We start from the raw sequence: 24198 nt of genomic DNA on the forward strand, positions 1-24198 counted from the left end.
TTTACCTGTAATTACAGCTACATGGGAGACAAAAATTGGGAGGATCATGGTTTGAGGCAAGCCAGGGCAAAATGTTACTAAGACCCCATCTCAACCAATGAATTTGGGCGTGTGATGCACACCTGTCATTCCAGCTATGCAGGAGACATGAATAGGATGATTACATTACAGTCTGAGCAAGGCACTATTTGAAAAATAACTAAAGGAAAATGGGCTGAGGGCATGGCTCAAGTGGTAGAGTGCCCATCTAGCAAGTGTGAGGCTCTGGTTCAAACCCCAGTACGACCAAAAGAAAAAAAATTGATTCACAAAAACTGAGTTTTTTGTACCCTCAGTGGTCCATGGCCAAAGAGTGTGACATATCTTTTGGAGCAATAATTTATACAAAAAACATCGCAGGGTGGGTGGCATTAAACAACTTAATTGCTAAGTAATTGAAAACATTTACTCTTGTGTAATACAACCATGGATAGTATCACACCAATATTCCATGTGCTTTTAATATCATGCTTGAAGTTGGGCGCTTCAGGCTGTGAGAGTCCTCGTCCACTTCCTTCTGCAATGCAGGGTACTTCAGTGGAAGTTTCTGGGAAGTTCTGTGGAATTCCAGGGGGAGAGCATAGGCTCTTAGGCAATGGGTCAGTTGCTACTTGAGCCACACTAAGATATTCATACCCAGACGTTCTCACCTGCTCCCTGAGTTCCTAGCCTTCTCTGGTGGCATTCTTGGGCTAGGGAGCAGATACAACCAGTTCTCCAAAAAACAGGTGAAGGACACCCATTGGACCATCACTGATTTCTTTGGACTTTCTATTTTCTTCTAAAATGACTCTCAACTTTGGCTGCACATTATAGCCACATGGGGGGTGCTATAAATCTACAAATGATGGATCCATCCCTAAAGATCCTAATTTATTTGAAGTGTGGGGTGGGCACTTCTAGGACTTCTAGGAAATCCCTAAAAAGCTCTAATGGGCACTAAGACTGAGGAGGGGAAGGGAGTTATCATATAGTGGGAGGTCCTTGCAAGTACTCTAACTCATTGCATCTTCCCAGCAATCCCAGAAGTGGTACTTAACCTGCCAACTTCTACAGATGAGGGACCGGAGACTCAGAGAGACTCTAGAGCGGGCCAAAAGTCACCTTGTGTGAACTGCAAGATCAATCAATGACTCAGCCAGTTTTATCTGTGGCTCCAGCCGTCTCATATTCCCCTGCACTATGGTGCCTCCCAGAAAAGGATCCCCACAAGCATATCACTCTGCAAGTTCTTCAGGACATGCAATTGTTCAGCCAGGTGAAATGCTGCTTAGACACTTGCCTGCCAGGGTGAACAAGAAGTTCAAACTTGAGGCAAAGTGGATTTTAGTCTACCTTGGCTAGCACTATGACGGTTAGGTGGAGAGAGACCAAGCATCCAATCAGCATCTACTAAATAGGAGCCTCTTCCCACCTTCCTGCTCCTGTGCACCTCCCAGTCTCCTTTGCAGCCCTCAGTCCAGGGGTGTGTGGTTCTGCTGCCTTCCCTGGTATCCTTCCGTTCCCTCCCACAGGTGATGCAGCACGCATGGGTGGAAGGGAACTCCTCCGTCAAGTGTGACCGGTGCCACAAAAGTATCAAGTGCTACCAGAGTGTCACCGCGCGGCACTGCGTGTGGTGCCGGATGACGGTGGGTTGGCGCCCAGGGTGGCCCTGCTTCTTTTCAGTGTGGGTTTTCCTCAAGCTGCAGCCTGGCAGCAGTGAATGTCCCACCAGAAGGCAAGAGTAGAGCCAAGGGTATGAGGCTAGTGAGAGCCCTCACTTGATGTACCCAGCCTAACAGTGCTCCAGCGAATTGCCAAGTGCCCAGAGAGAGGAACACCCCGAACCAGAGGAGGAAGGGCTGCTTAAGAAGAGGCTGGCCAGGCCTCTGTTTACAATCCAGGCTGCTGGGAACAGCAGGCTAACCCACGACCATCCTTTCACCTGGGTGTCATCTGGGGCCAGGTGTGCTAAAAGATCAGGAGAGGTAATAGACACTAGGAGCCCTCTCCTTAAGACTTCATAAGAAGGGGTGCTTGTCCCAAAGGCCCCTCTGTCTAGCCCAGAGGCCTGGGCCTATTGCCAACCATAGCCTATGCTGGAGTCCACAGCCCCTCTGAACACAGGAGTACCACTGACAGCCACTCAGCTGCCCAGCCTGCCTGCCAAAGCCAACTCGGGCTGTGTCATCTTCCCCTGACCCAGTGTCATTCTCAAAGAGAAGACTTCTCCAGATCAGACTGTGGAGCTCTCAAAGTACGAGGTTCAATCCTAGGGTTTTCTTCCAGCCTCCCACAAGTTTGCTCGTTGAGATCTCCTTCCTTCCAGTGTCTCTAAGCCTGGGAAGCAGAAACCAAGGGGGCTTTTAAATTCACTTAAGTGCCACACTGAAGGGTCTGTGCATGGCCACGTTGCTCCTGTAGCCATGTGTAGCTCTTGGTCTCCTTTCTCTGCTCATGGCAGACATGGCACCTTCACCACACACACACACACACACACACATACATACACTCGGCAATCCTGCCAAAGCCAGCAGGGCTTCAGGATGTAGGGGCACTAGACAGCTTGCCTTCCCAGCAAACCTGTGGACTCTCCTACTTGATGTCTTGTGCTCACCTGCATCTCCATTTTTTCCTCCAGTTCCACCGCAAATGTGAATTATCGACGTTGTGTGATGGTGGAGAACTCAGAGACCATATTTTGCTGCCCACCTCCATTTGCCCCATCACCCGGGTGAGTGCTCCCGCCCCTGCCAGGGCTCTGGCTTGTCTGTGTTCACGGTTCAGATGTAAGCAGCATTCGGGCCTGCACATCTGTCAGAGAACTTTTCCAATACTTAGGGGTTATGTCAGTGTGTGTTTAAAAGAGGTCACTGTTGCACCAGCCAGAATGTGTGAGAAAACTCTATGGCACAACTGGTTCCAATTGTTGGTTCCAAATAGCCCTTGAGGAAGCACATTCATTCTTAGCACCTGTGGGCACAGCCCAGGTCAAGAAAACTTGGGCCCCATCTGTGCACGCTGAGGCCTCTCAGCCTCCTCCCTGTCAGCCTCTCTCCTATGTCCAGATGGATCTCTATTCTGTTGGTTCCCACTGGGGTGTCGCAGCCCTATTTGGGACGGAAAGAAGAAAAATTAAATTCCTTATACCCCCATCTGAAACTTTTTCTGTCTTCTGTGAGAGAGACTCTTCTCTCCAATAAGTACCAACTTAACTCTTTCTGCTCACCTTAAAAAATGCTGCCAAGTTCCACTGATTCCTCACATCTCAACTTGACTGGCAACTTCTTTCTAATTAAAATATCTAAGAAAAACCACCACTTTGGAAAACCATTTGTCAGTATCTACCAAATTGAAAAATATACAAATTCCATGACTCAACAAATCCCCTGGGAAATACAAGCATTTGTTCCACTGACAGACATGTACAAGAATGTTCATAGCCAGGCATTGGCAGCTTACGCCTATAATCCTAGCTACTTGGGAGGCTGAGATCTGGAGGGTCGCAGTTCAAAGGCCAGCCCAGGCAAATAGTTCTGGAGACTCCATCTCCAAAATGACCAGAGCAGAATGGACTGGAGGTGTGGCTCAAGTGGTAGAGTACCTGCTTTGTACTTACAAAGCCCTGAGTTCAAACTCCAGTCCCACCAAAAAAAAAAAAGAATGTTCATAGCAACTTTATTTATAACATCCAAACACTGGAAGCAGCCACAAATTGAGGCTTTACGGGCATACAGGATCCATTCTATGGATACTACATTGCAATGGGGAGGACAAACTATGCTGAATCTCAAAGATATCTGCTAAACAAAAAAAGCTAGACTCCAAAAAGCCATACTCTGTGATTCCATTTATGTAAAGTTCAAAAGCCAGGCAAAACTAATGTGGTCTCAGAGTCACACAGGATTATGTTTAAAGAGACAGTGGTTACAAGGACATATACCAAAAGGACATACGTGCAAAATTCATCAAGAGGTACTCCATGCTAGATAAATCTCAATAAAATGAATAATAAACATTGAAAAAACAAAACATAAGAACAGTGACTTAATCTCATATCATTAGATTATGCTGAAGAGAGAAGCTAAATGGAGGGCCTTGCTTCTCATAGCTAAAGCTTCCCAATCAACAAATTGAGTTTTTTCCAGTATCAGTGCTCTCCCAACACCGTGACCTTCGCTCACGTCTCACGTTAAAGTCACAGCAAGTAATGACAGGGGCCTGGAGAGTCCCAGAGAAACTTAAAAGTGCATGTTCCTTTTTTGAGATCCAAAGTTCCACTTTGAAAAACTTCTCACACTGTACTGGCTCTCTACTTTCTTTATTGATATTAACCATTTGTTTTCCTCTGGTTTCTTTTAAAAGATGCTTGTCTTTTCTCTTCTCACAGGATAGGCAAAGTGGAAAGTCTGATAGCAGCGTGGTGGCCAAGGGAGAACTTGTAATGCAGGTACCTCATTCTACGTGGGTCCAAGGCTGTGGCAGGGAGGACAGGGTTTGGGTTCTAAAGAAATGTATCTCAACGTTTGCTTTCTCATCTGATCGATTCTATCACACAGGAGGACACTTTATTCCCGGCCTCTGGAGTTACCTTTGACGCCACATTGTAGGCAAGTGGTGAGAAGGGAGGTTGGCTGATCCCATTGCTGGTCTAACTGGCTTTATCACCTCTTTAAGAGCAAGTTACATAAAACTTCAATAAGCAGACCTCCTAAACAATAACAAAAGTGTGGCGCAAAAATAGACAATGAGTTTCCCAAGGTTGCCTAGCTTCTCCACAGCATCACCTGCCAAAACAAAGCTAACCAGATCCAAAAGTTATTAATCCTTAAATGTGTCTTTACAAATTGTTTTTACTCAGGTTCACCCATGAGTATCTTTTCTTTATGCCTTCCACAAAGTTCTAAGGAATGCAGAGAAGACAGCCTGATGAGGTACAAAGAGTACTAGAAAAGGAAACAGAAAGCTGGGGTCTTTTCCTTTGCCTTGGAACCTTAGTTTCCTTGCTCAAAAGAGGATATAACATTCCCTGCGTTGCTGCCTTCCGCGGGTGCTGTAAGATTAAAGAAAAGCATGCAGATTGTGTGTTTTGAAAATTAAGAGTTAAGTTGCGATAGGGAATCTCAATAGGTAGACACGCACACACACCCCATCTGGTTGTCCTGCATCAGACTGACTGGGTAGGGCCCATGTTGTAGGACACTTTGAACATCACTCCTCAGGCTCCAAGATGCTTCTGAATGTCACACAGTCGTCCAGGCAGATGATAGAATTCTTAAAAATCACAAAGCTACTGTCCTTTTCAAACAGCGTGGCATGCTGTGTTTGCTGAATTTGTAGTTTGAGATCTGGAAATTCAGGCATTCAGCATGGAATATGGAGCAGAGCTGCATCTCTGGGTCAGACTGTCATTCAGCTGAATCCACAAGACTTCATCAAGTGCCAATCCCTGTGTCCGATGCCGTGGAGCCCTTGATAGGAGGGTTATACAGACACCCTCACCCTATTCCCAATGCATTTAAAATCCACTGTATGCCTTCAGATATTTATCTAAGAAAGTAAAAAAAATGCAAATAAAGAACAAAAGAAACTCCCAAAGATATGACACATTTCCAGTTCAATAGTTTGAGTCGCAATGATTAAAGGAAATTTGTAGAGGGGATAGACCTGAAATGGGCCACAATGATGAGTTATTTGGGGTTCTTTTAAGCAAGGAAGTGGACATTTCAATATACGGAACAGGCAAAGAAGTCAGTGTGAGCAGATGCATGGAGGAGAAATCAGGAGACACACTCACTGGAACTGATAGGGTTTGGCTAGACTGCAGCTGAGGGCTGGGAGGAATGAGGTGACAGAAGTAGAACGGGGCTAGACTGAGGCTTTGGTGCCAGATTTGGAGATTTGGATTTTATTGCTGAACAATGAGGTGCCATTAAAGATGTTTAAGCAGGAGTATTCCTGACATGGTATCCTGGGAAGGATCTGTATGGGAACTGCATATAGGACTCCCCTGGTGTGGGAACGGTCCCAATAGTGTGGCGCTGTGATAGCTACCAGAGATAAAGGGACATTCCAAGGAAAGATGATAGTACCTTTGACAGAAACAGGGAACCAGAAGAGAGGACCAGTTTTAGGGGAGATGATGAATCAGGTTGGGGCTTGTTGATTTGCTGGCCAGTTGAAGATACTCACTGGACAGCGAGAACTGTGGGACCAGGCTCAGGAGGAAAATTGGGTCTGGAAACATGGATTTGGAAGGTGCCAGGAGAGAAGTGATTATTTGCTACATGAGCATTATTTTACTTACATGTGTGACCATATGGCCATACCTTCCAAGACTGAATTTAATTGTGTCCCTCACAAAATTTGACCTTGTGCTGTGGGCACAATGCCACACCATTGTTGAATGAGTTGAAGCTACAGTGCCATTGCCCCATCTCTGATCCCAACCTCAAACCCTCATTGCCATTAACACTCCTTCAAGGCCACTAAAGCTTAGCCCCTCAGAAAATCAGCCAGCAGACAAAGACCTCCCTCCCCAACCACCACTCCTCCATGCCTGGGCCTGCTTCCCATCCTACTCTCTGAAGCTGTCTTAACATCAGCTCTTATCTCAGCCCCTGATAGATGCAGCAGAGCTAATTTCTCTTTCTTTTACCTTTTAAGTACAAGATCATCCCCACCCCAGGTACCCACCCCCTGCTGGTCTTGGTGAACCCTAAGAGTGGAGGGAGACAAGGAGAAAGGTATGTTCTCTTCTCTTTCAAAGCGCAGAGGCTATAGTGGCCTGGCCTGGGCTCCTTCCTCTCCTCAACTCCAGGCTGGGAGACAGGGCTCACTGCCAACACCATCATTTATGACTTCATTACCTGGCCTAGACTTTACACCACTATTCCTTGGCTTCCTCCTCTGTAACGTAACAATGATATCTCCTCTCATGGGCTTACTTTAAAGATTAGAATTCACCAGCGCTTAGCCCAGGGCCTGTCACATGAGCCACTGCAAAGGCTTCCAAAGTCAGACTGAGTTTTGAGACACCTGTTCCCTTTAGCCTCTGAGTCTTCTCTTCTTTTAAGAAACATGACATGAGTCATGTTGGGTCCATAATTAGGACCTCTTGGCTTATCTCCATCCTGAGAAGGCAGGGGACCCACCTCACCAGTGAAGAAAATGCCCCATTTGCTGGAGGCTAGAGACCCCTAAGCAGTGTGGGAGAAGAGAGAGAGAACAGTCAAAGTACCTCCTGCCTCCTAGTCCAGGAGTTATGAGTAGATGGCACAGCAATCAGGAACCTAGGTTTTAAAAAAGTCAGACTAGGCAGAGCTAAGCACGAATTATGAAGGCTCAGGCCAGTCCAAGGGGCAGGACACCCCTCCTAAACTGGTGTGATTGGCCTCAAGCTGGAGCCCAGAAACCACACCCAGATGTGGTCCCTGCCTCTCAGTGCTCCCATCCCCACCCCTTCCTGCATGTCCTCTGATGAGGGACCATAGGGCCCTCTCCCAGAACATTCTTTGATGCCTTAAGGCAGTCCACAAAGGGCCGAATCACACTGCTCAGACCATACAGAGTGTTTGGGAGAAGACCTCCATGGATGAAGAGCCTTTAGAATGACAGTTCTGTTCTCTGCCCTGTCCTCAGCAAGGGATGATGCTCCTGGAGTGGGGGTTAATGTCTTAGATGATGGGGTGTCTTTAGGCCAGGTAATGAGGATTCAGAGATGCCAGGGGACCTGGGCTATCAAGGTCTGCAGGCAGCATTCTCTCCTCTCAGGTTTCAGTTGATGATCAATCCCACCATGGTTGGATTCTGTAAGTGTTTGCTTGACGTGACTTCTTACAATGACATTTTCCTTCTCTGTCTCTCTCTTTCTCTTTCTCTCTCTGCCTTTTTTCCCCCATAGAATTCTTCGGAAATTCCACTACCTGCTCAACCCCAAACAAGTTTTCAACCTGGACAATGGGGGACCTACTCCAGGGTATGGAGGCAACAATTTTTACTTCTTATCCCCTCTTAAGTCTCTGGAGAAGAAATCTCCCTCTTTCACCTTTTTAATCTCTTTCATCTTTCAACTTGTCCCTCCTGTCATCTGATGCCTCCCCTCCCCCACCCCCACCCTGTTTTTTTCTTATTCTCACATGCCACCTTTTCCTCAGGGCCATCCCTTATGACTGTTTGAAAAGTGGCCTTTTTGGTATCTTGTCACTGAAAAAGTTGTTGATCTTGTAAGAAGGGAAAACTGCATATCCCATTCACCTGATTGACAGGAAGGGCTGGCTGGTAAGTTATTTACAAGGCCTGTTAGCTAGTGTCTTCATAGCCTATCACCAGGGAGGAAAAGGAGTGCTCTTATCAGCAGTTTTAAAATCTATACAGTGACTTGGAGTTTCACCATGTACTATGCTATGGGGACACTTTAGGATCAAGACAACTGGTTACTCAATGAAACTACTCTTTCTATGGATTATCCAATTTTGGGGTAGTTAAGCTCCCCCTGGCTCTTCTCCTGCTGCCTAGTGCTTGTTTCCCTGCTCTTTAGCAGAGGAGGGGATGCCTCCTCTCAAGCCCCTGTGCCTGAGGTGACATAATGAGACTCTCCCTGTCATCAAAAGTCTGACCTGGATGGTGATGCAAGCCTCTGAAGACTGAGCTTCTTCCAGAGCTGGTTCCTTAGCGCCATCTGCTGACCATTCCCTGCCAGGGCTGTCTGCACATGCTAGACTAGGGTTTCCCACCTCCTATCCTGCATTTCTACTCTGGATTCTAAGACCTTCTCCCAGGGGCTAAAAATGGAATCTGTCCCTATCTTTAGTTGTCTGACACAGAGCGGTTATTTATGGCAGTGGTAGCACAAGGCCCAGTTAAAAAGAGAACAAAACCCAAGTACATATTCAGTACTCCTTCCATGTGTTACCTGTAAAACTTACTTCAAAACAGAGGCCACAGACTGCTATAGTTGCTGTCACAGTCACCATGACTACCAGTGGCTGCCAGATGGCACAGCCTTGGGCCTGAGCAGCAAGTGCCTTTACCTGCCCACTCTATTCTAAGGTATTTCAGTACCAGAATTCAGTCCTCTAGCTTACTTTACCAATTCTAAGTTATTTTTACCATTGATGACAAGTTGGAGCCAACTTCCCAAAACACTCGGGCCCCACCAGTTATAGGCCCAGCTGTAGGGTTGTCTAGCTGGAAGGGGCCATCATTCAGAATTCACGTCCTGTAGGAGAACAGAGTTCTGCAAAAACGTGGAAGAGAGACAATGTTAACCGACCTACACATTACTCAGTACTCAAAAAGCTCCACGGTGGTTTCTCAACTCACCAGGCTGGACAGAAAGCAAGTACTAACCATGAGAGTCCCGCCTCCCACCCCAAATGGTTCACTGTCACATTTGCTCTAAAGCAGGGTTCTTAACCATTTTGTACTAAGAACCTTTTTGGCAACCTAGTAAAGACTAAGGACCCCTTCTAGAATAATATTTCCTATTGCATAAAATGAAATAATATAGGATTAGCAGGGAAACTAATTATGTTAAAGAATTGTTATCAAAATATTTAAAAACAAATTTGTGATGTGGGAATATATAAGCTTTATCAGCACATCAAATGACAACATCCATAGTCAGATCTAATAACTACTGTAAATTCAAAACAGTGATGAGCATAAATGAACGTTGATGGACCCCAGGTTGAGAGCCATGCTATAAAGGGTTAAGACTTCTGGAAAGACTGTTTGGTTCTGTGCCCACAAAAGAACTATATGAACATCTAGCTAACTCAGTTCATCTTACTTAAAGAGAGGTGGTAAGGACAGAGCAGAAAGGAGAGCCTGCTCAGAATATTAGGGTTATTTTTATTGGTGTAAAATGCACAAATTGTGAATTCCTCTGCCTAGATAGTGAAGAAGTTCTATGTCACCAGTATTCTGTTTGTGCGAACGTTAAGTCAGCCTCTCTTTCTGTGAGACTGGATCCTGGGATTTTGTTCCATAGTCAATGGCACTACTGCATAGTAACTTCTGGTTTCAGAATGTTAAGTGCCTCCTTCATCCCCCAAAAGAATCAAGGTCTTAACCTACTCCCCAAGAATAGGGAAGGGAGATTCTGGCTCAACAAGTAGAAAATGTCAGTCACAACACTAGTAACAAGGCCTTTCTTCTACTTCCCAGACTGAACTTTTTCCGTGATACCCCAGACTTCCGTGTTCTAGCCTGCGGAGGAGATGGGACAGTTGGCTGGATTTTGGATTGCATTGGTAAGAAGGGGTTGGGAGGGCCTTCACTTGTTCTTTACATGAATTATATTTAAAGTCAGCAGAAGGCAATAAAAAAGAGAGCTGGAATCATGTCTTGTTCATCCTTGGACTAATGTTTTGAGTGGAAAAGAAAAAGAATTAAGATAATAGAAAGATTCTCATGAATACAGAGATAACACTTTAGTTTCAGGCCTTGTCTCAAAAACATCTGTCATGGCCAAGGTTGCAACAGTAGCATAACAGGCCAGATTTGACAGCAGGACTGGAACTCCTGGCAGAGCCATGGTGGTGAATAGAAACCAGAAAGCAAAGCATAGCTGCATAGTCCAGGGAAAATTACCTTGCCATGAACACCTGGAACCTGAGTCCAGACAGCACATCTGGAAAGTATTGGTCAGTGCAATCAAAGAAGGATCAGGCCAGACTATGTCCTATACCTCTAGATCAAAATGGCAACAGGACGCCCAAGCTGGGAGCCTGGAGGCCTGAATTCTAGCCTAACTCTGTCTGGATCCTTGGGTCCTTGGACAACATCTCCCCCCAGAAGTTATGGAAACTGGCAGTGAAATTCTGAGATGGGGCATATTCAAGATCTAACCCTGCCCAACACAGATAAGCACTGCACTGGGAAACATAGGACAAGAAAGCAGCCAAAGAAAGTACTGGGGAGGGCAAGCATTAACGTCGTAGAGGGTGCAGAGCCATGAGCCCTGGGCTGCTTCAGGTTTTCCATTGTTCATCCCTCAAATACTGCCTGTGCACCTTATGTGCCAAGCCTCCTGTGGGTACCAGAGATGCCTCAGTGAGCAAAAATCCTTCTAATAGAGCCTACCTTCTCGAGGCAAGAACCAGGCAATAAGCAACAAAATAAGTGAAATACCTACAATGTCACAGCGTGATAAAACAATATCAAGGAAGGGCAAAGGAAATGCAGGGAGGGTGGAGGTGCAGTTGCAATCTAAAACCAAGCGGTTAAGGAAGACTTTGCAGAGAAGGAGTTGTTGCATGGAGATCTGGAGGAGGAGTAATCCATAAGGATGCCTATAGGAAGAGCAGTCCAGGCAGAAGGAACAGTTGCAAAGGCCTTGAGGTGGGAACAGCCTGGGCTATTGAAGGTAGGCCAGTGTGGCCAGAGCAGAGTACATGAAGAGGGCATTACAGAGGATGAAGGGCCCAGATCATGAGGGCATGAAGACATTACAGAGAGCATGGCTTTTATAATCAGAGAGTCCCAAGACCTTGGGTGGTTTTGAGCAAAGGAGGAATATGACAGATTAAAAGATGAGGTCAGAAGCAAGGGACCATTTAGGAGGCTGCTGCAGTGACCCAAATGAGAGGTGGCCAGGACTGACCCAGGGTAGAAATACAAAGTAGTAAGAAGTGGCTGGATTCTGCAAGATTGAGGCAGCAGAGTTTAATGACAGCCTAGATATGGGGAATGAGGAGAGAGAGAAGTCGAGGATGAGCCAGGACTAGACTCTGAGCAGAGCAGAGCAGGCAGAGGCTCCAGAGCTGGAAGAAAACCTCCTGGAGGGGAGAAGACACACCTGCTGCCAGCTGCTCCCCGACAAGCGGGTGCTTTGGTTTCCATGGACACAGCCCTACTGAGCAGCCACCCACGCTCTGCTGTCACCTTGGGCTCTGAAGTTGTTGGTGGGAGGAGGGAGGAGCCCTCTAAAAAGGCAGGCTGATCAGCAGAGGGCAGTGGCTGCAGTATTGGACCACTTGCAATGTCCACTCTCCATCGTGAGGAAGAAGGCAGGCCTTGGTGAAAAGTTTTTCAGGGAAAACATGTGACAGAAGATGCTCAAATAGAAAGAGAGAAGATGGTGTGTCCTGAAGGGAAAGTTAGAGCTTTTTCCCACCAGGTAGTGGAGGGAAAAGAATAATAACTGCATGATATGTTCCTTCATTCATTCAACACATATCTAAGCACCTGTTCATGGTCTCTACCCCTTGTGGTCCCTTCTCTGACCTGCCTCCACCATCACCACCAACAGCCATAGCTCCCTCTTCTGAATGTGGGTAGGTTCACGATATGTGTAAAACACATCCCATTATTCTTAAGCTAAAAACGAAAGCCCTCCAAATGATCTGCAGGGCCCTGGGTGGTCCAGCCATAGCCCACCCTCCCAGCCTAGGTCATTCCTCCACCCCTCTACCTCAGGACTAAGACTAAGCCACCCAACCCTGCTCTCAGACCCTTGAACACACCAATCTCCCTCCCCACCCAGGGCCCTGGCCAAATTGCTGCTCCTGACTAGGACACTCCCCTCGCCTTTGTTCCATCAGCTTCCACTTCAGAACCCAGCTGAAGTGTGGCTTCCTCGGGGGTCTCCAATCTCATTCACCTTATTATACGACCATGGAGTTATACCTTCTGAAGACCTCAGCAAGGTGTGTCTCAAACTGCACTGGAAGCATTGTAAGAACCTGAGTCCCAGCATCATGCAGAGCATGTGGCATACAGTAGGCCTTAGTATTATAGCAAAGGACACCTTCCCCAGGAGGTTACAGACCATTCATGGAACAAACAAGTCCACGATTACAAGAGACTGTGGTGAGGCCACCCCTGGTGCTAAGGAAACACTGACGAGGTGCCAGGTTGAAACTGGGGCAGCCGAGGGAACCTCCCAGAGGCAGCTTTAGAGCTGAGCAGTAGAAAGCTTTGTAATTTAGGGAACTGAAAACACAAACATCAGGATGGTTGATGCTTAGCGTGGGAGGTCAGGTATGCAGAAAGATGAAGCTAAGGAGAAAAGCAGAGCCTACTGTGCCAGACTGTGGTAATGGGAAGTCACCGTAGAAGTCAAGCAGTCCACTGATGTGATGAAGCTTGTAGCCCAGGGGTCGCCCTCCTTGTGAAAATGGGGAGAACACAGTAGGAGGGTGGAGCTGTAGACAGAGAGCCCAGAGGAGGCTGCAGCATCAGTACCACTGGGAAGGAATCACACCTGCACTTAGGTGTCACCGTGGGGATGGAGAGACAAGATTGCTTGGAGATCTGTTAAGGAGACAGCACATAGGAAGTGATGTGTGGATGGATGGAGGTGAGGAACAGGGAAAACCTAGGATGACATACAGGTTTCTGGGCTCAGGGCCATGAGGAGGTTTAACTTATTGATTTGGGAACCACAGAAGAAAAGGCAGACAAGAAAACAAGAGCGTCCCAGGCAAAGGGAACAACAGCTTTTCCAAGGTGGGGTAAGGGAGGATGACATGAACTTGAATCACATAACCTGGGAACAATGACAGAGTCTGTGACGTGGCTCCATTTTCCTTCTCAGCCCTGGGTCTTGCCTGAGCTCAGCCACTTTGGGCACAGGTCAGACAATTGTGAGAAGCTGTGAGCTCCCACTCCAGTAGGAATCACCTACTGATTCCTGCAACTTCTGCCCCAGTCACTTTACTCATATCCCGGGGCCCTGTGTACACAGGGACTCTACAGATGCACCCCAGAGCCCAAGAGGCATCTGCGCCTCCCTCTTCACCCTTCCCTGTCCAGACAACATGCTGCTCAGATCTATAGCCGGATGAAAGCAGGTTCTGCTGTGCTTTCTCCAACGGTTCTCTCCAACACTTCTTCACGATAGTGACTAGAGAAAGAGTAGGAATTTATGTATGTGCAATCCTGGAAAATGGTGGAAATGATAAACCAGTGTCAGTGCCAATATAACACCTGGAGGTTTTATTTGTTCAATACAGCATTTTTTAAAAAACTTTTAACTCTGAAAGGCTTTAGGTGAGCATTTTCAGTTTTCCAAATGCCCTGCCATTCTCTAATGTGTCATATCCACCCGTTTTTACTAATCTATGCACCTGCACGGTTCTAAAGAGAGAAGGAGAATAGATTGAGCCACAGAGATCCTGGTTTGGATCCTGGTTCTGGAATTGCCTTCCCCCCATGAACCTCCTTTTCTTCATCCACAAGGAGAAGGGTGATACTTTGCAGGGTTGTTCTGAGAGATATATGCACCAATTCCTGGCTATCCACTAAGATTAAGACTATGCCCCTTGAAGAACAGAATTAGAACGAAATTTGGATAAACAGATGCACATTATAAGAAGATATTATAAGAAGATTTGGCTCAATATGAAGTACAAATTGACAGATTTGGCACAATTTGTAGTAGTGACCACCCTGCAGATCAAATAGATGACTTTATTCTCCATCATGGAAGATATTCAAACAAAGAATGCTCTGGAGAGGTTCCAGCATGAGATCAGGGATTACAAAATAACCCAAAGATTCTATAATCCTGTGGTAAATGTTCTGTGTTCCTTTGTGTGGGTTGCAGATAAGGCCAGCTTTGCAAAGCATCCACCAGTGGCTGTCCTGCCTCTTGGAACAGGAAATGACCTGGCCCGATGTCTGCGCTGGGGAGGAGGTGAGTCTGCACGCTAGTGGCTCTATCCTGGGACTGGTGCTATGATTTACGGAATGTTCTACAGACCTTGGGGTACTTATCCTCTGTATTACCACAGAGTAATACAACAGTCAGATCTAACCCATGACTTTCCCTGCCTTCCAGTCCATGCTGAGTCTGGAGAAAGGCCCCTCTAGTGGGTTCGGGGATCCCTGTGCTCACTCCTCTCCATACTTACTATCATTCTGAAATCATCAGCTTATAGCCTCCCCCACCCCAGTAGAACATAGTCAACTTTAGGGAAAAGACTAAGATTAATTTGTCTCCTTCCCAGTGCTCACCCCAATAGTTTACTTAGGTGCTTTCTATATGAAATCCCCCCCCCCAAAGTAATGATCTGAATGAGGATTCAGAATGCAGACCAAAATGCCAATTATTTAGAGACACCAGAGATACCCAGATTTTCTCAGGCCCCCACGGCCACTGGGCTCTCATTTTAAAATACCTAGGACAGAACACACCAGCGTATAGTACAAGGGCAGAAGTAAAGAGAGCTTTGCAAATGGCAGCAGCTCAGATGGATCTGGGCATGCTTGCAGAGCCAAGTTCAACTCAACACAGAGTAGACAGATCCATCTGGCAGACAGAAGAGGGACAGGAACTCCAGATGGCTTATCAATTCAGGGAGAGTTTCAAGACCAGGCTGGGCAGCATCACTGTTCAAAGAATGGTTCTTGCTTGGAGGGCAGGAGCAGGAAGCAGGAGCCAGCTCTAGGAGCCATCTTAACATTCTGCCTTACCACACTGTCCATCTCCCATGTGGCACAGTCCTGGAATGGATCTGTTATCTCCCACACACAACTTCCCAGGCATCCAGCCACCAATTCTTTAAGACTTGCTTCAGTTCCACAGGCCTGCCTACCTTTAGGCAGCACCCACCCACCCTACTCCACACCCTGCTCTCAAGGCTTCCGAGTCACCCCCCAGCTTCTTCTTAATTCCCCCCTCTTATCTTCCCCTTCTCCTTGGCTCAGGGGACATTAGTGTCTCCAGCCCACAGACACATTTTGTAGTCTCTGGGTTACCTGTCCTGACAGTTACCTGTGTATCAGCAACAACTTGGCCTTTTTGTTCTGGGGACAAATGCAATGCCATCCTGTACAGGTTATGAAGGGGGAAGCTTGACAAAAATCCTGAAGGACATTGAGCAGAGCCCCTTGGTGATGCTGGACCGTTGGTATCTGGAAGTCATCCCCAGAGAGGAGGTGGAGAATGGAGACCAGGTTCCATACAGTATCATGAACAACTATTTCTCCATCGGCGTGGTGAGTTGGTCAGTGGCCACCTTTATGCATGACACCAAAGTAACCAAGAAGGACGCTAGTCTTTCATTGTGCCCATGGGCCCCTATTTTTTGCTTGTCCTACCTGCCCTAGCCATGACTTAGTTCCAGACATCCTTAAATCTGGCATGAGTATAGCCACCCTGATTATACAGCCTCTTCTCTCCTTGATTATGGAGGAAATTCTTCCCGATATAATTTTAGAAAAAAACTAGAAATATTTCAAAAGATGCTTACTTTTTGGATAATTTGAAGCAGTTAAAGAAAACCAATACCAAGAAATAACCAAGGAGCAAGGTCAAGAGGGATTGGAAGGTTTTTCTATTTTGTTTTTTTCTTTCCTTTCATTCTTGCTTTGTTTTGTTTTTTTCAATGCCAGTGATGCTAGACAGGTGCTGTACTCCTAAGCTACATCCCCAACCAGGAATTGGGAATTCTAATCCTCAAGAGGGACCACATGGCCCTACCTCGCTTTGCAGGCTTCGGACTCAGAATTCCCTTCTTCCTGTTCTCTCCCTTCCTCTCTACCCTATCTCCCATATCCCAAGTACTTCATACACCTCCTGGGGGAGTACAGTGCTTAGGCTGAGTACAGTGCTCCTCCTTGGTGTTCAAACAGACTTTTATGTTCACCCCATTATTGCACTCTCTGGAATAGAATGAAAGGATGGGTTTAATTTGTCTGACTCATTGTCACCCAAACATACAATTTACATGCTTAGGCTCACACACACACAGAGCAAAGGACAGCACTGTGTTCTTCTGACATCCTCCAGCCCCCAGCACAGCAACTGTAGCTCAGTTAGTTTGTCTTATTAAACTCAGCTTCTGGTGCAAAGGACTATGTGGGCATTGCTTCCCAGGCTGCTGAGGACAGGATGAGTGGTGGGGTAAGAAATCAATCATGATGATAAATTGAGCTGGGTTTGGGAGAAGGGTGCAGCAGAGACACTAGCACTTATTGAGCACCTACTGTGTGCTCTCTACTTTGATAGGCTTTATATATTCTAGTCCTTACAGCGATCCTGAAGATAACATCGTCTCCATCATCCTCATTTTACAGAAGAGGCCTCAGGACTCTTGACTCATTCAAGGTAGAACTAGGAAGCAAACAACTGTCTCTTACCCTGGAGGCAGGGTCCATCTTCTCTACTTCTCTGTCTTTGGGATTATGCTGACCAGTGTCATGTGCACATGAATCCCTACAGGCCATCCTCTGTTCCTAGACCTGGGAACACCCACACTTCTCAACCGTTCTCACCTGTGCCTCTTTCGAGACTGATGGTGGTTTAAAAAAAAAAAAAGGAAAAGAGAAGGAAAGAAGCTTGAGGGAATAGCAGATTTAAGGAGTTTTATTTTTTAATAAGGCTAAAAGGAGACTCATGGAAAGAAAATGATTTAAGTAATAATACCTTGTATTTACAAAAGGATTGAAAAATTATCACATTTATAGCTTTCATTTTTATGAAAATTACAAAGGGTATATTATTTCTACTTTCTGAATGAGGAAACAGAGATTCAGATGAAGGGATCTGCCTTCATCATGCTCTCTTTCTATGACTGAAACAGAAGAGAGAATCATTACTGGGCCCATGGTCAGGTTCTGAGAGGGTGGAAATGGTGGACTGGTAGCAGATTTAGAGGTTCCTGTGTCCCAAGGTGGTTTATCCTCCCAGGCCCCTAGCCTCAGCTGGTGTTGGAGGGGTACACCTTTCCCTAGACCTCCTCCACATCCCCTTCTAGTAACCTATGCAGAGACCCTCTCCTCTCTTTGTGCTATAAGGCCCTCTGTCTTTAGATCCTGCTCAGGCTCTACTTCTCCCAGTTACATCTTCAGCTTCTACAAATCAGACATGACTCATGCCCTGGCATTCAGAGGGGCTCCAGGAGAGTGGGCTTCCATCATCAATTTTACCAAACTTCATGTCTTTTTCCATAGTAACCAAAATATAACTTGCTAACATTTGCCGAATACCTACAGCACACAGGCCCCATTTCCCTACTGGTAGATAGAGTCATTATGCATCTATGTTTTGTAAGAAGGAATATAGCTTAGACACCTACCAAAGGAGTCCAAGCAGATGAGTGTTGGAACTGGGAATCATTAGTGTTGAGTCCCTGCATTGGCTGAGCTGTGGCCTCTGCACAGCCCCTTCCATCTTCACATTGCAATGAGAGGGAGGTTTCAAAATATACTGTAAGACTGTAAGATGGCTCACCCAAGGCCCTTATCAGAAAAACAAATCCCACTTCCACACCAGATTCTGATTCATATTCTCAGTAGGTCTGGACAAGGTCTGGAAATTTTTTAACAAGCCCCTGAGATCATTTTGATGCAGATGGTCCTGACCAACTCCTTAGAGAATGAAGACAACCCTTTAGAGCAAGTGGTCAAAGGAAGTGACTCTCCAGGCACAGGAATCAGAATGAAATAAATGAAGGAGAGGGAAACTAGAAAGGAGGGGAGAACTAAGGCTATAAGCAACTAGCGGGGAGTAAGAGTTGAGCATCTGAGGGACTGGCTGGGCTGCCCAGGAGCTTGTACAGGGCAGGTCACAGCACCACACCTTCTTTTTCTTAACACACTCAGCCCTGGCTGAAGAAAGCAATGTGATTTCCAACACCTGTCTATCTTAAGACAGTGCCCTGCATGACATGGTGTCCTTTTAGGATTTATTGACCAAATGGATAGACACACCAAAAAGGAATAGACAACCTCTTCTCAATTAGATATCTAGGCAAAACCCAAAAGCCAAGAATCATGGTTCTAATTCATTCTTGCAGAAGAGAGGAGAGGAGAGGGGAATGAAGAGGAGGGGAGAGGAGAGGAGAAAGCTCATAAGCAGATTTCCCATCACCTTCGGTGGTCAAGGTATTTCTCTGCCTGGGGCTATCTATATCTTCCAATCTATTTATCTTTCCAGTTATGAAGAACCTCACCATATTTTCCTCCTGGATTTTTTCATATGCCTGTAGCTTGTGCATATTTAATATGATATTGCAGATAAGTGAGGAACAGGACTGTTTTTACCTCATTGGTGTATCCTCAGCCTTCTCTCAATAAAATGTTTGCAGGGCTTGTGTGCTCGCTCTTTAAAAGTTGGAAAGAAAATCTTGAGAAAACAAGTAACCAACACGCAGCCCTGACAGAGTCTGGGGCTGACATTTGCAGAAGGTCTTGCTCCCTATTTGACTTCCCTAACTTTGTAAGAGGAGAAATAGGTATATAAACCATGATTAAATAGAGTCAGACTCCTTTGGCAAAAAGATCCCTACAAAGCCTTCGCCTCTTCTGAAGGACCTGGAATGCCTTTATTGATAACCAAATGGTTGCTGTCTGGCATTTATAAAGATGATGGCTATGACCACTGCTATGGTGCCACTGGGTACTATGGCTGAGAATTTGTCCGGATGAGTTCATGCAGTCCCCTTGGTGCCAATGGAACCCTTTTAATAGATGGAAGGTTAAATAAGACAAACTTTCCTGGCTATCCAGGGAGATACTATGGCTTCATTACCACCACAGCCACATCCATGTGCCAGCTTCCCACCTGTGAAGACTTAAGATAGTTGGCCTTATCAGTCCTTCTGAGAATATCCACTGGCAAGAGATTTTAAACATAGTCAGCCAGGATATCACTTCCTCTGACTTCTCTGGCTTCTTCCTCTCTGCTCTCTATTTTTATATTAGCAGAAATGTCAGGATGGCCAGGTATCAATGACAGGAAGTTTGGGACTACAAAATTATTCCTGGAGAATGTGTAACTCTGAAGTCCTCACAGGCTCTACTTTCGCTGAGCCTTAATGGGATGGGTGAACAGCTAATCCCTTGATTCAATGAAATCTATTTTAGATGCCAGGGGAACCCAGGGCCAAGGAGAGTTCACATTGTCATGTTATCCCACACACCATTTTCCACTTTACATGTTGTTATTAGAATTCACCAGCTGCATTTTCCATAATGATGAGCCTTCTACACGTTAGGGAATGTGTCAATAAGACATCAGTTACCTGCATACTTTTGGATTGTGTCAGCATTAGGGTCTTAGCTGTCATCTGGGAAGGTACTGACAATGGGACTCACTGAGGAGTGACTTGCACAGGGGTTTGCATTTTTTTCCATTTCCCAATCTGTCGTAAGTTTTCAGAACAATCTAAACTTCAAATAGTCTGTCCTATTGTATCCTTTTTGCCTTTTTATCTTCAGAAGTTTACAAACTGACTTAGACCTGACTTGTCCAGTATGGCAGCCAGGAACCACATGTGGCTATTTTGTGCTTGAAATGGGGTTGTCTAAATTAAGGTGTGCTGTAAATGTAAAATGCACACCAAATTTCAAAAATGTAATATGAAGAATTTAAAATATCAAAATAATTTTTATTTTGATTATACACTGAGATGCTAATATTTGGGGCAAACTGGGTTAATTAAAATATAGTTAAAAATTAATTTCATCTGTTTCTTTTTACTTTTTTATGTGGCTGCTAGAAAATTTTAAGTTATATATATAAGGCATATATTATATTTCTATTAGACAGTATTGACTAGACATTCCAGTATCTCAGAGTTCAAATAACAGCTGCTTACATTTAAAGGAGGACCCAAATCCTTCATCCAACCATGTGCTTGGAGTTTGGGCTCAAGAAAGAATAACCCCATGTCCATTCCTCTTGTCATCTCCTCTTCACCCAACACTACATAGAAAAGGCCGAATAGTGAAGGCATCAGAAATGCCATCACTGATTCCATGGGTCTGCAATTTCCATCCCCACCCCACCCCCCGCCTTCAGAATGGATGTGACATTTGGGTGTAATCATCACCAAGAAAGGATCTGGACCACTATGGTTCTGATTTCCAAATTTCAAATGAAATCACTAGTGATTATAAATAGGTGGAGGTCTTGGCACAGACACTCAAAGTGAAAGCAAATCTTGACTTTCTTTTTAATCCCCAGGGAGAGAAACATGAAGTCTTTACCATCATTATCTTTTCAGGGATTCCTCAGCTTTCCCTTGCTATTTTACATATTTGCCAAAGGATTACATTGTTAAATTAGGAACTGCATACTAAACTAATCATATTGTAAAGGCTGATCTTTTGGAAAAGATGCTTTGCAAAACCTAGTTGTGGAAAAACCAAGGACAATCAGAACTATACGAGGTGGGGGAGGGGGCTTTGTAAATATCCCACAGAATGAAAACCAGGAGCCAGTCGCAGCTGTACTGGGGGTAGGGGTAGTGAAGTACAAATCGTGCCAGGCAATATATGATTGCTTTTTTATTTTCCGACAGAAGAAAATTAGTGCTTCAAAGGAACTCAGTAGATGGAATGTTTTCTTGAATTCTAGAGAATCATTTGACAGATGTCACAGAAATCTTGTTGAGCACGTTCAGGGAAACTTGCTAAAGGAAAGGGAGCTGGAAGTGCTGTTGCCAGAGAAGCTATGCAGGCTATATAGGTCCTGGGGTAAGAGGGAGGCCTCCCTAGGGCTTGCACACTTTCCGCCATGTGTCTTGATGTGTATTAAAGCTAAAAAATAAATATATCAGTAACTAAAGCTCAAGATATTATCACAGTTTGCCAACCACAAAATAAGCCCATTTTCTTGACTTCCTCCCAAATCTCAGATAAAGGCTGCTAGCTGGGGTCACGTCTATCCAAAATGCACCTTCACCACCACATGCTTCTAAAAGCTGCCTCACTGAACTACACCTCCTAACATTAAAAAAAAAAAATCAGCATTCACAAATGTTATTTTGTAGAGGTTCCTTATCTAAAAATGGAATATGCATTAGCTGAAGATCTGCTGTATGGAATTTCAAGCATCTTTTAGCCACATATTCCAGTAAACCAGTCCCTGTATGTTGTTCCTAAATAAATTTGAATCGGTTCCCTTGTTTCTCCTCCCCCGCCCCCCCATCTCCAATCCAATTAGCCTGCTTATTTCTGATGCCCAGCACCTGCACCCAGAGTGCTGGCATGGGGCCTGTGTGGGGATCGGGGGCAGTACACATTACTCTGCTGGAAAATGAGCCCATTAACAGGATGGAAGACCAGGTTTGAGGGGGAAAGTTGAGTTCAGTTTAGGTTTGCAGATCAGAGCTGGATCTAGAGCTACAGACTATGGAACCACAGTATCTAGATGGTGGAAACAACCATGAGAACTGATGAGATGGCCCATGATAGGAGTGTGGGCTGCAGACAGGACTCAGGACTAAGAAGTTGAGGCCAGAAGACAGAGAGCCCGGAAACAGGGTGTCACGAGAGCCATCCTCATACTGAGTACTGAGGCGCACATGCCCAACAATGCAACCAAAGGAAGTGCCAATAGGAAGACAGCAAAGTGTCCTTTGGACATGGTTTGAGACTCTACTGACTTTGGAGGCAGTCCTTTGGACAGATGATCAAGAAGCTAGGAGTTATTTTTTTTATTAGTGTCTACTAAACATTTAATTCAATTCCACTAGTTATTTCTACTGATACGGATGATTAAGAGTTAATATACAGTAGCACCTACCAACATCAGCTTTCTGGTTTTTGACAGTGTACTGTAGTTATGTAAGTTGTTACCTTTGGGGAAAGCTGGGTGAAAGGGACATAGGAACTCTGTACTGTTTTTATAACTTCTTGTGAATCAAAATATTCCAAAAAAAAAAAGTATTTTTAAAAAAACATTTAATAGGACAAGGCATTTCCAAAGACTCAAGCTTCTCATGGGCGTCTTCTCTCTATCTGCTGATAGACCCTCATCCTCCTTCAAGAGCAGGGGCTTTCCCTTCACTCCCTCCTGAACTATTTGCTTCTCACTGGGCATGGGATAGCGTGATGACGGCAAGGTCTCTGAAGGCAACCAGGGAGGCTCTAATAATACTGGCGGCACCAGTTCCTACCCTTAAACCTGGTGTTGGGCTTCTGTCAGAGCCAGGGCTGTGACTTTGAGCCTCTTTTTTGAGGGGGAGTCTCAGGGCTGGGGGATTCTGGGAAAGCCCTCTCTTCCCTCCACACTGCATGGTCAAATCCACCAACCAGGCCTTCCTCTCTTTCGCTTTCAGGACGCTTCTATTGCGCACAGATTCCACCTGATGAGAGAAAAACACCCTGAAAAGTTCAACAGCAGGTAAGAGGGCTGAATGCTCGCTGCTCTGCCGCCAGGCCCGGGCCTCCCCGTCCGGTTCTCGGCCGGACCGTCGCATTGCTGGAAGGAGGGTTTCCATTTCCAAGGCCCCGGGGGGAGGGGGAATGTCCCCTCGGGGAGGATCCGCGCAGAGGGAGGATTGGGAGCGTCTTCGGCCTTGGGGGCTCGGCGGCTTCCCTCAAATGCACAGCTTCTCCACCCCCAGCCCCCGCCGCGTCTCTTCTGCGGATGGACAGGGAGGGTACGAGGGGCTCAGCTTCTCCCAGTCCCAAACGGGAAGAGGCGACAGCCCTGGGATTTGGGCCAGGAGGATCCGGAGGGCGTCGCCACTGCCTTCCATGACAGCAGAGGGCAGCAGCAGAGAGGTACAGGGTAGACTGGCGCCCACTCTGGTCAGGTCTGGGCTGGATGTCAGGTTCAAATGTGAAAGGACAGAGAAACCCAGGCTGTTTGCAAATGAGATGAAACTCTTCTTGCGTGCCCGAGGGAATTTGCCAGAACTGAGTTGTGACCCACATAGAACTACCCCTGAGATTGTCAAACTGTCTTTCTCCCTTCTTCCTCTCCTCTCTCTTATTTCTCATTAGCTAATTTCTATCCTTTCTCTTTCCTCTTTGTTGTACTCTTTCAAGATGACTACCAGATCCCACCCCCCAACCTCAGGCAGGTGGGAAGGAGTGTGGATAATAATCTAAACTTGATCATTGAACCTGAAGGGTTCACAGAATTCTCTTCAAAGCAGAAGTTAGTGTGTTATCTGAAGATGTTCATTTACAACCCAGCACTCCCCAAAGTGTCAGCCACTTTCCTTCTTCCTCTTTGCCTGGGAGGTTAAGTAAGAAGAAAGTTGTTTTAGGGATCAGAAACTGAACATAAGTAAGTGACTTGAGCCTCGAGAAGGGAGATCAGTGGGGTCCGATAGCCCTGAACTAACTTTATTATGGTGTGCATCTGATCACAGCATATTCCTTCTTGCTCTCTGGCATACACAAGACCCCGACGCCTTCATTACACACTGATGTGTGCTTCCAGCCCCTACTACTATAGTCACAAACTTTTAATTCCATTCATTTGTC

At 45.8% G+C, this 24198-nt stretch overlaps 1 protein-coding gene across 5 annotated transcripts in view; it reads left to right on the forward strand.

Annotated features, from left to right (window-relative positions):
• Dgkg (diacylglycerol kinase gamma) overlaps positions 1-24198 on the forward strand; it is a 199943-nt gene that overhangs the window by 83434 nt on the left and 92311 nt on the right. For all 5 annotated transcript variants that reach the window (XR_012447999.1, XR_012448000.1, XR_012448001.1 and 2 more), the window contains exons 12-20: positions 1554-1670; positions 2663-2755; positions 4412-4471; positions 6688-6767; positions 7925-7999; positions 10192-10277; positions 14576-14665; positions 15809-15969; positions 23040-23104. Coding sequence is in view for 1 of the 5 variants with exons in the window: in XM_074073594.1 (XP_073929695.1) it covers positions 1554-1670; positions 2663-2755; positions 4412-4471; positions 6688-6767; positions 7925-7999; positions 10192-10277; positions 14576-14665; positions 15809-15969; positions 23040-23104 (827 nt within the window). In the remaining 4 variants the exon portion in view is untranslated. The remainder of the gene's footprint in view (positions 1-1553; positions 1671-2662; positions 2756-4411; positions 4472-6687; positions 6768-7924; positions 8000-10191; positions 10278-14575; positions 14666-15808; positions 15970-23039; positions 23105-24198) is intronic.

Source organism: Castor canadensis, chromosome 5 (genome assembly GCF_047511655.1).
Source record: "Castor canadensis chromosome 5, mCasCan1.hap1v2, whole genome shotgun sequence".
Lineage (NCBI taxonomy): Eukaryota > Metazoa > Chordata > Mammalia > Rodentia > Castoridae > Castor > Castor canadensis.